The sequence below is a fragment of the Phyllostomus discolor genome, chromosome 10 (genome assembly GCF_004126475.2).
Source record: "Phyllostomus discolor isolate MPI-MPIP mPhyDis1 chromosome 10, mPhyDis1.pri.v3, whole genome shotgun sequence".
Classification (NCBI taxonomy): Eukaryota; Metazoa; Chordata; class Mammalia; order Chiroptera; family Phyllostomidae; genus Phyllostomus; species Phyllostomus discolor.
In genome coordinates, this window is record NC_040912.2 from 18,674,088 (window position 1) to 18,687,066 (window position 12,979).

The following is a 12,979-nucleotide window of genomic DNA, read 5'->3' on the forward strand; positions in this document are numbered from 1 at the left end:
CAGTTACCTGTAGTTATTCACTTGTTTTCTCATACAGTTTTGCTATACATGTGTCTTTTAAACAATATATTGCTTAGTTTTGTTTCTAAACTTTGTATCAATGGAATGATACTACGAGCGTTGCTTTTCTCCCCATGGGCACCATTATATTTTAATCAGTAATGTTGATTCATACAGGAATAGTCATTTTCACTAAAGTATTTCATTGCATAGGTATACAATATACCTTTGATAATATTTATGACCATTTGGTTTCTATTGCAATATTACAATTGCAATAGAACATTTGATAATATTTATGAACATTTTTTTTCTATTGCACTGTTGCTCTGAATGTTGTAGTTCATGTTTCCTTGTGCACAAATTCAAGTTTCTGCTATCTGAAAACATTGCATTGAGTATATAAGTCTTTTTGTGTGTTAATTCTTACAAGTAAGTTATAAATTCTGTTGTAGTCCAATAATATAAATTACAATTATAATGGAAAAATCAGAAAATTAAGTTACTTAAGTTGGTTTCAGCATTTTAAAGATATTTCATTGTATTCTGGCTCATTGTTTCCATTGAGAAATTTAGTTTGTTATTCTTTTGAAAATAACCTTTTTTTAGCATTGAAAGACAGCCCAGTCTCAGGAAACCCTTTCCTGGGACACCAGAAGTCCCAGAGGATAGCCACGGGCAACTTTTGTCTCCTTGTCACCATAATGGATCTTGTATTGCACAGCATTCCCAGTATAACTGATGGGCACTGTGTCATGAGTGTTAACAGTTCATCTTTCACTTTCCTATTCTCTGCTTTGTATTATGATAGAAGTGTGTAGTTTTTAACATTCTGAATATTGTAACCAGGTTTTTAGAAGTTAACGAAAATGAGAATGATTGTAGTACCAGCACCATCCGTGACTCAGACAACACCAGAAAAAGAAGATGCAATGACTGGGCTATTTTAACGACAGACGGAAGGAACTGTACAACTGGGTTAGGGAGGGCACATAACCAAATAGAGCATGCTTCACAGTGTGCAAAAAGTATTTTGAGATTGGTCATAGTAGAGAATATGATTTGCAGAAAGCAAATATGAAGGCTGAATATTACAAATACTTTTAAGTCAATATGGGGTTCTTTCTGTCTCCCAAAAAGACTCCAGTGATCAGTTAAAAATAGTGGCTATTGAATTAGCTTGGTGATACCACAGAAATTAACACACATTAGCCTATTTTCCCCGTGATTATTTTGTAAACTGAGTAGAGTTACATGTTTTGATTCAGAGGTTTCAATTAAAATATCCTGTGAGTAAACAAGAGAGGAACATGATTTCGCCCTTTTTAAAATTTAGAGCTTTTTCGGTCAGCTCTTACCTTTGAGCATGCTTTCTGTAGTATATTGTGTTGCATCAAACTGGGACAACACAAGTATGTTTTTCATAGCACCTGGGTACTGTGGTTTGAAAAAATGAGTTTTAGATATCTTCTTGAATTCTAATATTTGTAATAAACTGCAAAAACATAAAACAAACTTTACTTATCTATCTGCAATTCAGTAGACAGTGCAGTGCAAGCATAAATTTTAACAGATTCTATTTAATCCATAAAATTTTTTCCAATGAAAAAGAAAAAGATCTTATCTGCTAAATACCATGTGTTTTGAAATATATATGTAACACTGCTGAAAGGAGAGATCATTTGCTTACTGAGGGTTCATAATGAAAGTTTTTGTTTTAAAATATGTACAAACCATGAGGTTTTTGACATTATAAAAAATATGAGGAATAACTTCTTTAGACAAGTGACTTTGAGATGGGTATCATTGTTGACAGTTACAGAAAAGATGCTAAAATGTTCGTCTGTAGTGAAATTATATTTTCAAAGAATGGGACAAGAATACTATTCTTCTTTAATTCAAAAATACATCAAGAATGAGTGTTGTATAAAGAATTACAGTAAACAGAGATATATATGCTTTTTCTCCAAAACTGTTGGATGATCTTTGAAGAGGCTAAAAGGAACCTTGAAAAGGATGGTCTGACCTGAGTGGCTTATAGGTAGGCTATTACAAAAACTTAACAGTGAAAAATGAGTCAGTTTTTGGAAATAAGACTATTGAGAACTCAGTATCACCAGAAAGAGCCAGCCAGCTTAATAGGATTATCTGGGTTTTTGGTTTTTTTTTTAACTAAAACTATAATTATTAAGACTCTACCTTCAATCTTTACAAGTTTGAAGATTGTATGTGTTTTAAAATAATTTTCCTTGAGAAGAAGGAGGTTTATGATGACATGATGCTTCAAAGTATTAAAAAGTGGGCCTTTCAGACTTGGCTAGCTTGTTTGATGAATTCACATACCAAAAGGGCCTGACTGGACAAACTGGTCTGCCAGACAAGCCTTTAGATAAAAGGCAATGAACATTGTTTTCGAGAGCTAGAAACAAATCCCTACAGTTCTTAAAACCCACTGTTTTTAGTAAGTAAAATCCCATTATTCTATGGGTAAATGATTTTACTGAAAGGATATTTAACTTGATCTTAGCACATTGGACTGGTAAGAGACATAAGTATAATGTAGGCTTAAGAGAGAGCTGAAGGTCAAAGTGAATTTTACATTTGATTATACTCATTTATACCACTATATAAAACAAAAGGATATTTTAAAGGCTGCAGGCAGAATAGAGAGTTTTATTAAAAAAGGAAACACACAAAGTAAAAATATCCTATGGGATCATGGCATAAAAAGAAAATTGTTCATTTTTTAAATTAAATATAGATAATAGCACTTAAATAGTCCTAACGTGTATAATCTCATTTTAAGTCTTGCATTTATTTATTTTAAGAATACACAGTAGCATAGCCTCTAATATTTAAATATCTAATAGTTAAAAAGTTAAAATACTGTATCAGAAGACAGAAATATTATAAATACATTATCTATTTCATGTTATTTATTTAACTAGTTCTATTACAATTGTCATTGTTACCCAGTGTTATTTTGTTTAATCACATGTGTGTAATAGAAAAGTAAAGAATACAGATTAATAGATACTTTTGGAAAACACTTATTTTGTATCTGCATAAATATTTCTTCTATATTACTTTCTTCGCGGGGGGCAGTCTGGTAAATTGTGACCTGTGACAGCTCTCCCAAAGTGGTGTCACCCTCTGCCAGGGAACATTAATCCAGTGCTGTATTAATGGAGTCTGTAGGAAAATTAAACTAAATAAATATTCAGTGTTATTTTCAAATTTGCCTTTCCTTATTCCTAGGAACGGAGTTTAGTGAGCTTAGAGGGTAAGTGAAAGGACAGAACCAACTAACATCATGTTTCTCTTTAATCTTGGTCCCCTCTCAGGGTCTCCAGCTCTCCTGCTCCCCGGTCGGGGGGACATGCGCACACACAGCACAGCACACCCTCCTCTACACAAACCACAGATGAAGCACCCTCTTCCCCACTCGGAAAGGGAAGCCGCCACCACACGCCTGCTTGGTTTACTCACAGGCATGTGGAATAAACAAAGGAGCATTGGAAGTTCTGTAGCCCTTTTCCTACACATTTGTACCATGCTATTTACTTTCACTTGCTCCTTTTCTCCCTTTTCTTGATTTATTCATTTGTTCCTTAGACACTCTATTGGATAGCATGGAGAAATTATTTAAATAATGCCTTCTTTTGCTAATTTCTAAGAGTTACCACCCTCATCACTTGTTTACTCTCCAGAGCCTTCAGAACTAGAAATTCAAAGTTGACATCCTAAAGATGACCACATTCCTAGATTTTTCTATTTTTGTCACTTTAAAAATTTTTATTGTATTTTTTTCCATTACCATTTAGTCTCCATATGCCCCCCTCCCCACAACAGTCTACCTGTGAGTCTGTCTCATCGCTTCTCCGCTTTTTGGCTACGAGCAAGGGTAGTATCTGTTCTTAATCAGTTCAATATTAGTCTGTCGCTATTTTGCTTGTTAGTTCAGTTTGTTAATTAGATTCTACATATGAGTGAAATCATATGGTATTTGTCTTTCTCTGACTGGCTTATGTCACTTAGCGTAAGCAGTTTTTCACATTGAACCTCATATTTTGTCAGTTGCTGGAACACATTAACTTTTCAGATATTTTCTCCTCAGGTCACAGTGGAACTTGACTGCAGTGTTATAAAACCAAATTTAGGATAAGGGCAGTCTTTTCTAAAGGCCATTCAAAGGATTGTTTCTAGTGTTAGATAAGTAATAAATGGCTTACTATTTTGACAATTACATTAATTATACATCCAGAACTACTGAATGCTAAAAACTAATTCCTGATGACAGTATTTCGTATGTGCCAGACATTGTTCTTGTATGGTTTACATTAATCTCTTCTAGTCCTTACAGTAACCTTGTGTGGTAAGACCTACATTTGGCAGGCTGAGTACAGTGTTTGCCTGCCAGGCTATATTACACGATGACAAGGAGGTTCTAGCTCTTACTTCAGCCTTCTTAAACATCGAGTTGTCATTTACAAATCAAGCATTTTCTGCTAATTACTTTTAACAATATGATTCCATTATTTAATTCTTCTACTCTCAAGGCTTCATTTGTATTTAGAAATTCCGAAGATAATTACTATTGTTTTTCTGTTTGTTAGGCATCTCCGAGAGTTATTGTTGATGATTATTTGGTAGCAAAATTAGCAGATACTTTGAATCATGAAGATCCAACTCCTGAAATCTTTGATGACATTCAAAGAAAGGTATTATATACAACATTTATTATTAGATCTTCCTTGAAAAAATGTGTATTTCCATGTGTATGTAATTTGTTTATTAAAAGGTTACTGAAAATTATAAAAGAGAGGTAATTAAACAGAAGAGTTATGGTAATAATACTTCTCAACTACAAAAATGGTAGGCCAGTTTTATTTGTTTGTTTAACAAATGACGAAAATGCTTATTTTAGGCTGTTTTATTTGGATCTGATTGCAGAACCAGATAAACAGTTTTAGAATTTCATGAATTGATGGTGTATGTAAATAACATCTCTCAAATTTATTTTAATGTGTGTTGAGCCTTTATGTGGACTTGTTTCTTAGACAACACTACTTCTTAGAACATTAAGTATAGCCTGCTGTCATGTGACCTGTGTCGTAGTAGGACCTTTTCAATGCAATTTAAATACCAGTGGACCAGAAGAAGTCATTAATTGTGACATAGTCTTATTGCTAACATCTTATAAATAGGGAGCCATGATTCATTATAGCAAGACCTCAGTCTAGCTGTTGGTAAAATCCTACTAGTGGAAATCAGTATGTTATCCCTATTAATAATTGAATATCTTCATTTATTCAATAGGTATATGAACTGATGCTACGAGATGAAAGATTTTATCCTTCCTTCAGACAGAATGCTCTTTATGTGCGCATGCTAGCTGAGCTGGATATGTTAAAAGACCCTAGTTTCAGAGGATCAGATGATGGCGATGGAGGTGGGTGGCACACTGTGTGTGCATCTATGTGTGTGTGTGTGTGCGCGCGTGTGTTCCTGCATAGTCTGCTTACCAAATAAATTCCCTTTCAGACAAGATAAAATGTGTCTTTGAAGTCCAAATAACAACTATAATATAATTGAAAATCTATAAATGAGTGACAAAGTTTAGTTACTGTACTAAATTAAAATGTTGAAAATTTAATAACAGATTAGAACGTATGACTATAGAAGCTTTGCATTCTTAAAGAATACTTTTTTGAGTTTTGTCATGCAAATATTTTTACAGTAAATAAGAAGTTCATGACTAACAATAAGATTATTGAGAAGATTAAATGAGAATAACAAGTAATGATTCTGAGAGGGTACTATAAACTATTAAAGCTTTGTATTTTTGAACAAGTACAATTTTTTCTCTTTAAGTATATTGTTTTCCAAATATTGTACAGGATAATAATGTACTGGAAGGAGCTACAAGAGTTATTTATTCCAGTCTTTTGGTTTTTTCAAATGTGGTTACTATCAGCTTGGTGTAGTGAGGAAAGTGGACTGTAAGAGTCAGAATATTTATATTTTACTCCTGTTGTGCTACATAGTACTTGTGTGATATTGACCAAACAATTTCTTTAAGTCTCATTTTTCTCCGTTGTGAATCTGGATTAATATTCTTCTCATAATAAAGATTTTACCTCTGAGTCATTATCGGAGTTAAATAGAATTTTATACAGGGTCTGGCACATATAACACCCCTTTTTATTACAAAAATTTGTATTAAGAAATCATAGGCATGTAATTCTGTGACATAATATCATACTCAAGCACACCATATGACATTTTAGGTCAAATGTTCAAATTAAAAGTATAAACTATTACACCCATATTATTACTCTACCAACCTCACTCAAGCAGGCCTTATTTCTGCCAGACCCTGTATATGTAAATGGTTTATAAACTAAAACATAAATTAAGTTTTTATTGGTAGTAAATAATCAGTTATTTAGAATAGTGGGAGAGGCAACCCTTAGAACACAAGGTTCCAGAATCCTAGGCCCAATGACCATTTTACTTGTGATCCAGCTCAGAAGCACTTGTTAAACTCAGATGAAATATCTGAGGCTTGATAAACTTCTGGTATGTTCTACTAAGCAAATAAGCAATGTAAATAAAAGGTAAATGGGAAGGATTTGACTAAGGAATAGTTAAAGAGAATGCTTTAATTATAATCACTTACTTATGAATTGGTTTATGAACAGAATCACTTGGGGTTAGTTATATTAACAGATCTTTTAAGTAGTGAGCACTGCTTTAAAAAATACCTCTATCATGGAAGTTTCCTAGCCTTCCTTCTCCTCCAGCCCACACTCCTCCCAGTCTGTATTAGTGAGATTTTACTTTTCAAATAATCTAGGAATCTAGTTATGGATGTTTGTGTTTGAATTTTAATAACCTTTGTATTGATTATTGATCTAATATCTTGAGTTTTTAAATTAACTGTCTTATTTGTAAAATTAGAATGATATTTTAACTGGATTTGATTGCATAATTAAGGAAGTTTTCTTTTTAAGGAGTACTTCTATGGGAGTAAAGTTCAGTGTACCTCAATTTTACTATATAATATATCCATATTTAGTGTCCATTGGAAAATCTTTTATAGCACTGCTATGAAATTTGCAGTAGTAGCTGTACTTCTAGAAAAGGCTGCTATAAATATTTTTGTTGTTTATTTAAATTTCATTAAGGAATTTCTTAGTACTGTGAAATGTATTTGCTGCATTATCCAGAATGAAAGAAGATAACTTGAATCATAATCATATCACCTAAAATGATAGTAACAATATATTCTGTGGGAGTAGTTTTTGATGCTGTGGTGTAAAAACTCTCCCACTCTTCTAAATTGACTTTTAGCTTCCGTGCATGTCTTTCTAACTGGTCTGTCTTATCTTCTTGTATTGCACTAATGGATATAAATTATTTATAAGCCACTTCAAACTTCCCAAAGCCTCATATTTACTTAAAGTAGATTTTTAAAAAGTTTTTCTGCTACTGGTTTTGATCTGAAGTAAGTGTCATTATCCATCTGTCAGTGAGTAATGCTCACGCTGGAGTCATTGACTGTAGCTTGGAACTGCATGTGTACGTATCTTTTGTCTTCCTAGCTTTTTGACATTGAGCCCTAATTGATGAGCTTTTATATGTTTTATCACTGAGAAATTGGCTATCCCTTTTTTAAAATTACTTGAAAAACATATGTGGAATGATGGGTATAAATATGAAATATTAAAAATAGCTATAGATTGTCAGTGTTTAGGTTTCAGGCAATTAAAACTTTTTCAAATAGTAAGGCTTATGATTTTCTCATCTTTATGAGATTGTTTAACCAAAAATAGGCTTTCCCCACATCTTTTTATATAAATTCATTTTCTGACTTCTAATGGATATAAATTATTTATAAGCCACTTCAAACTTCACACTTTTTCTCACCGTGTCAAATTTAAGCTTTCTGACACTTTGTTCATATTTTAGACGTTCTGAAATTTTGGCTACTTTTCAGATATTTTGAAAGAATTGACTAATCCAGTGTTTAGTCTGTAGCTAATTTTTTGAAAATGCAGGCTATAGTTGAGCCTAAAATTAATGGGCCAAGCCTTATCAAGTAGAATAGTATCCTTTGGTAGTTTTTCTCTGCTGGGGAAGAAAGTTCATTCCTATTGAACCAAACTCCGGTAGTTACGTAGGAAGCTGACAGCTTGCTCATGCATGCCCTCTCTCTCATCTCTCTCCTCTCTTCCTCCCCTTTCTTCCTTTTCTTTTCCTCTTTATTTGTGATTGCTTTCTTTAGTAGTTCAGCTGTAAGTTATTTTAAAGTAGATATTTTCTTTTTTATTAAACACGGTCTTTTAAAAACATGTTTTCTGTTTTAAATTTTAATTTTAATCACACTTTTTCTCACCATGTCAAACTATATTTTCTTTTGTTTTCTAATATTTATAGACATTTGTCAAATTTCTTGATTAAGTGCAGACCTAGATTGATTTTAAATTCTATTTCTGCATCTTATTATTGTTTATTGATCAAGAAATTAAACTATGCTTGCTTTGCTCCTGCTTCCTGATTCCCCTGACCATTGGTAGGGAGATTTAAGAGGTGGTACACCACAGGGGCAGGAGGTACATATTGAAAGAGAATAGAGAACAATTTATTTATTCATTTAAATTATCACCTTGCTGTTAACCAAGAGGTAATCTTAAATGAAATTTCCTGTTTACCTTTTGTGACCACAGGTCTGAGGAACCAGAAAATGTTCTTGAGCATTTAGAATTATTGAAGTTGGAAAGCAACACCAGCTGCCTTTTTCTGAAAGTAGTAGAAATTTGCTTTTAGGATCTCTTTAGAGATCCAAATTTGTTAATAATCTCTTAAGTGCTAGAAACCATACATAGTAATTTTAACATATGTATATAAAGGGACATCTTAGCTGTTAACTTAATTTGCTGAGATGTAGATAAAGCCTGAGGGAAAAAACATTAATTTTCATAAAATATAATGACTTACTCTCTAATAATTTAAAAAAATAATTGACATTATTTAAATGACATTATACATGGAGTTTTACATATATTTTGCTCTATTAGTTATATATTGATTTAAGAATCTAGACTTCCGATGTTTTTTAACCAAATCTAGCAAGAATAAGTAGACTTAAAGATATATTAAATATCTTTAATCCATTATTCACACTAAAGAGTAATTTTATTTGTAATATTTCTTAATCCAGTGAGACAGAAATGACAAAATACCTCTCACTTCCAAACACTCACTTTGCAGTGTTTCTTCTCATGTTTATATTGTATTAGACAACTTAATATGGTACTATGAGGGTAAAATATTTAATAGTTGCTCTCTTTATACATGAATGCCTTTGTGTGTGTGTGTGTGTGTGTGTGTGTGTGTGTGTAGGCAACTTAGGTACAGATGGGGGAGGGGGAATTAGGTTTACACTTGTGAGTAGGCAAAACACAGTTGTTCTTGTATTATTACCTATTATTAGATTGTCTTTTATATGAACACCTGTCTATAAACTTACTTTTCCCCCACCATATAGATAAAAATGTGTATATATTTTCAATGAAATTCCTGTCTTGGAAAACCATGGGGTGTGAGGGGACAGGTGTTTGGAGTAGTGTATGACAATTTTCTTAACTGTTCTGTTAATGTCTTGGCTTGGCCGACTTTCGTTCTTGGTGTTTGAACCTTAGATAAAGCAGCTGTTTCAAAAGTTTTTTACTATATGCTAAGTTGAATTTCCCTTCCCACAGAATCTTTTAATGGATCTCCTACAGGAAGCATAAATTTGGTAAGTACTATTATGGGTACTTTAATTATTAAAGTGGCTTGAAAATAATATGAAAGGCAGAGGCTTAACATATAAAAATGAATGATACATTAGAAGCCTCAGTATTATCCTTTAGTGTTATAAGAAGTTGTACTTTTAAAGAAGTGTTAAATTCACATATAAGACAGGTGTGAATTAGAATTTGAAAATGAAACTTACTTTCATTTTAAAAAGTGGACTTGGGCCACCACTGCATGATTCACTTGTATTTGATTTAAAAAATTGATTTTATTGTTTTCAGTCCTAATATTTAGTATTTTTAAATGACTAGTAAAGTCATAGGCAGTAAATTTATACAGACATGTACACATGTAAATGTTTACATTGAAATTAGTTTTTCTCTTGTATTTAAAAAAGATATATAAAACTAATTGGGATATCTGAATGCTTCTAGGTAATTCTTAAAGTCTGTACTATAACAAATTCAGGTGGTTGTACATTTTATTTTTTTTCTAAGATGAACAGAGTTGTACCTACTTAATTTTTTCAAGTGTGGAGAGTTTTATAGTGAATTAAGCACCTAATCTATGATTGCAGGTTTAAGAATGGCATGTTTTTAGCATATAAACTGTCATTAATGTTTCATGGATGCAAGGTGAAGTGTGAAATGATGAACATTTCAGTTCTTTTTAGTATATTCATTCTTGCCATTGAATAACTTAGTTCATAAAATGCTGCTAGAAAGAATATTAGTGTTCCATAAAAGATTCAGCTGGAGTTTGCAGGGCGTCGGGGGAGATTGTTCTCTTTGCTTTTCCTTCTACCTGCATTACTCTCATTCAGACGGTTACAATAGCCAAGTTGTTTAGAGGCCCACTGTATTGTGTTGTCTTCTGTACTGCACCTTTATTTGTAAAATAACCTCACCGAGCAAATGTTCTGATACCTTACAGAGTATAACCTTTAACAAAATACTACAGCAAATCAGCCCTAGTATTATATATGATCTTTTGTAACATTTAAAATGTTTTCCTCAATCATTTCGTATCATTACTGTTTACTTGTTATGTTCCATAGCCTTATAACAACAAGGAATAGCTCCTACAGCAGAAGAAAACGTTAGTGATAATTTTCATCATAAAGAAAAGGTTTCCACTGTGACAAAACCTTTGATTGGTTTGAAATTTTCTAGTATTTACTTACATTTGTAGTGCTTATACAAGTGTTTGAACAGTAGTAAAATGTAATTTTTTTGTTTATTCCATATCTGGAATAAATATTTTTTCAAGTAAGAGAGATCCCTTTTGTAAAGTAGTGATATAAGCCAGAACAGTCTCTGGATCCAAGAAGTTTCACCTGAGGTTAGTAAATTGCAACTTTTTGTTACTCAGATAAATCAGTTAAATTCAGGCTTTTAAGTAGCTGGAGTTTCTGTTGTTGTTGTTGTTGTTGTTGTTGTTCTTTTGTTATGTAGACAAATTTTAGTGGATACTTGCATTTTTAAAATAGTTTAAGATTACAAACTAGATCATGATAGTTTATTCCAATATACTAAGCAAATAAAATATTTAATATGTGGTGTTTTACTTATTTTGCAGTTGAAATTGGCAGATAAATTGTAAGCATTTGTAGCATTACCTTGTAGCTGTGTTTGCTGAGTTCATTGTAGTAATTTTGAATTTTCAAGGTTTTTTTCTTGGCATAATGTTAAAAAGAACACTTCTTTTTCTTTCTTTTTTCTTTCTCTTTTTTCTTTTTGGCAAGTTTAAGAGCTTCTAACCTAAGGATTACTTTACAAATTGTATTTTATTTCAGGACTGTATTAATGTGCTTATTTTGAAATCACAATTTCCTTTTATTAATCAATACTTACAGTTCTTATCAGAGTGAAGTTCTGTAGTTAATATTTTTTCACTCACTTTAATTATATACCCTACTTAATATTACATGTGCATTTAACTGTGACTAATGTTTAGGAGATGTGCCATCACATTTTCTCATAATATTTAATGAAAATATTTATTAATTGTATGTTATAAATGTGCTAAAAAGACATTTATATGTGAAGTTTTCTAACAGTTTCAGGGTTGCATAGTATAAGATGCTGACATATTTAAAACAATGAGTAACAGTTAGCTTTTTAAATACAACCTACAAGGGAAGGTTACCACTAATAATAATGCTTTTTTGAAAACTTGATTGTTTTATGTTTCCTATGCTGGCTTATAATGTGAAACTCATAGTAGATAATCTAAATTTTGTAGAAAGTATATTTCCTCTGAATCTTCTATCTTTCATATAAACATAATATTAAAGCAAAAGTTGTGCTATTTCTATAGCAGTGTTTTATTGTAGGTCATATGAGTATTTAACAATAAATTCTTTCTGTTTCCTTTCAAAGTATCTTCCTTCACATTGTGTCCTGACAGTTGTAGAGCAGATCTTGTATTACTGGCAAAACTGAGATATGAGAAAGACTAGTTGATATGGCTAAAATTTCATGGTATCAATGCTGAATCCTAGACCAGTCTAATTGAATGTAATGATCCACTTGATGAGGGAAGTACAGTGGATATCTGTCTGGTATTACCGCATTTGCTTCTCTTAGTGAGTCTTTAGTAGACATGCTTTTGGCTTTCTTCTTAGAATGCAGTTGCCTTAATTTAGATGGCTTTATGTCATAAGTGTGGCTGCATTCAAGTCATTTAGATGACTCTTTTAGTAATAATTGATTATATCACATTAGGACTTTAAAGTTCATTCAAATCATATGATTTTTAAACTGTAAAATATGTCTGAATTACATAATATATGTATGTCAGAGGTCCCTAACACCACCCCTATATTCATTGATTTATTGAGAGGAGTCATGCACCTCGGCATAGTCATACTCATGGGCTAGGATTCATAGTAGCGAAAGGCTCTGAAGCAAAATCAGCAAAGGGAAAAGCCCAGAGGAAATCAGACACAAGTTTCCAAGAATCCTTCCCCATGGAAGTCCCGTAGGACAAAGGAACTTCCCCCAGCAATGAATGTGACAACATATGCGAAACATTGCCACTAGGAAAGCTCACCAAAATAAGTGCCCAGGGTTTTAATGGAGGCAGGTCCCATATGTACTCTCTGCCTAGCATCTGCCACAGTTCCAGACTTCCAGGACGAAAGCAGGTGTTCGGGATAACCCACATCATACAA

The 12,979-nt window shown here is 32.4% G+C and overlaps 1 protein-coding gene across 4 annotated transcripts in view; it reads left to right on the forward strand.

Moving 5' to 3' along the window:
* SNX13 (sorting nexin 13) overlaps positions 1-12,979 on the forward strand; it is a 122,355-nt gene that overhangs the window by 74,847 nt on the left and 34,529 nt on the right. For all 4 annotated transcript variants that reach the window (XM_028525141.2, XM_028525142.2, XM_036010544.1 and 1 more), the window contains 3 exons: positions 4,617-4,721; positions 5,320-5,452; positions 9,768-9,805. In XM_028525141.2, coding sequence (XP_028380942.2) covers positions 4,617-4,721; positions 5,320-5,452; positions 9,768-9,805 — 276 coding nt within the window. The remainder of the gene's footprint in view (positions 1-4,616; positions 4,722-5,319; positions 5,453-9,767; positions 9,806-12,979) is intronic.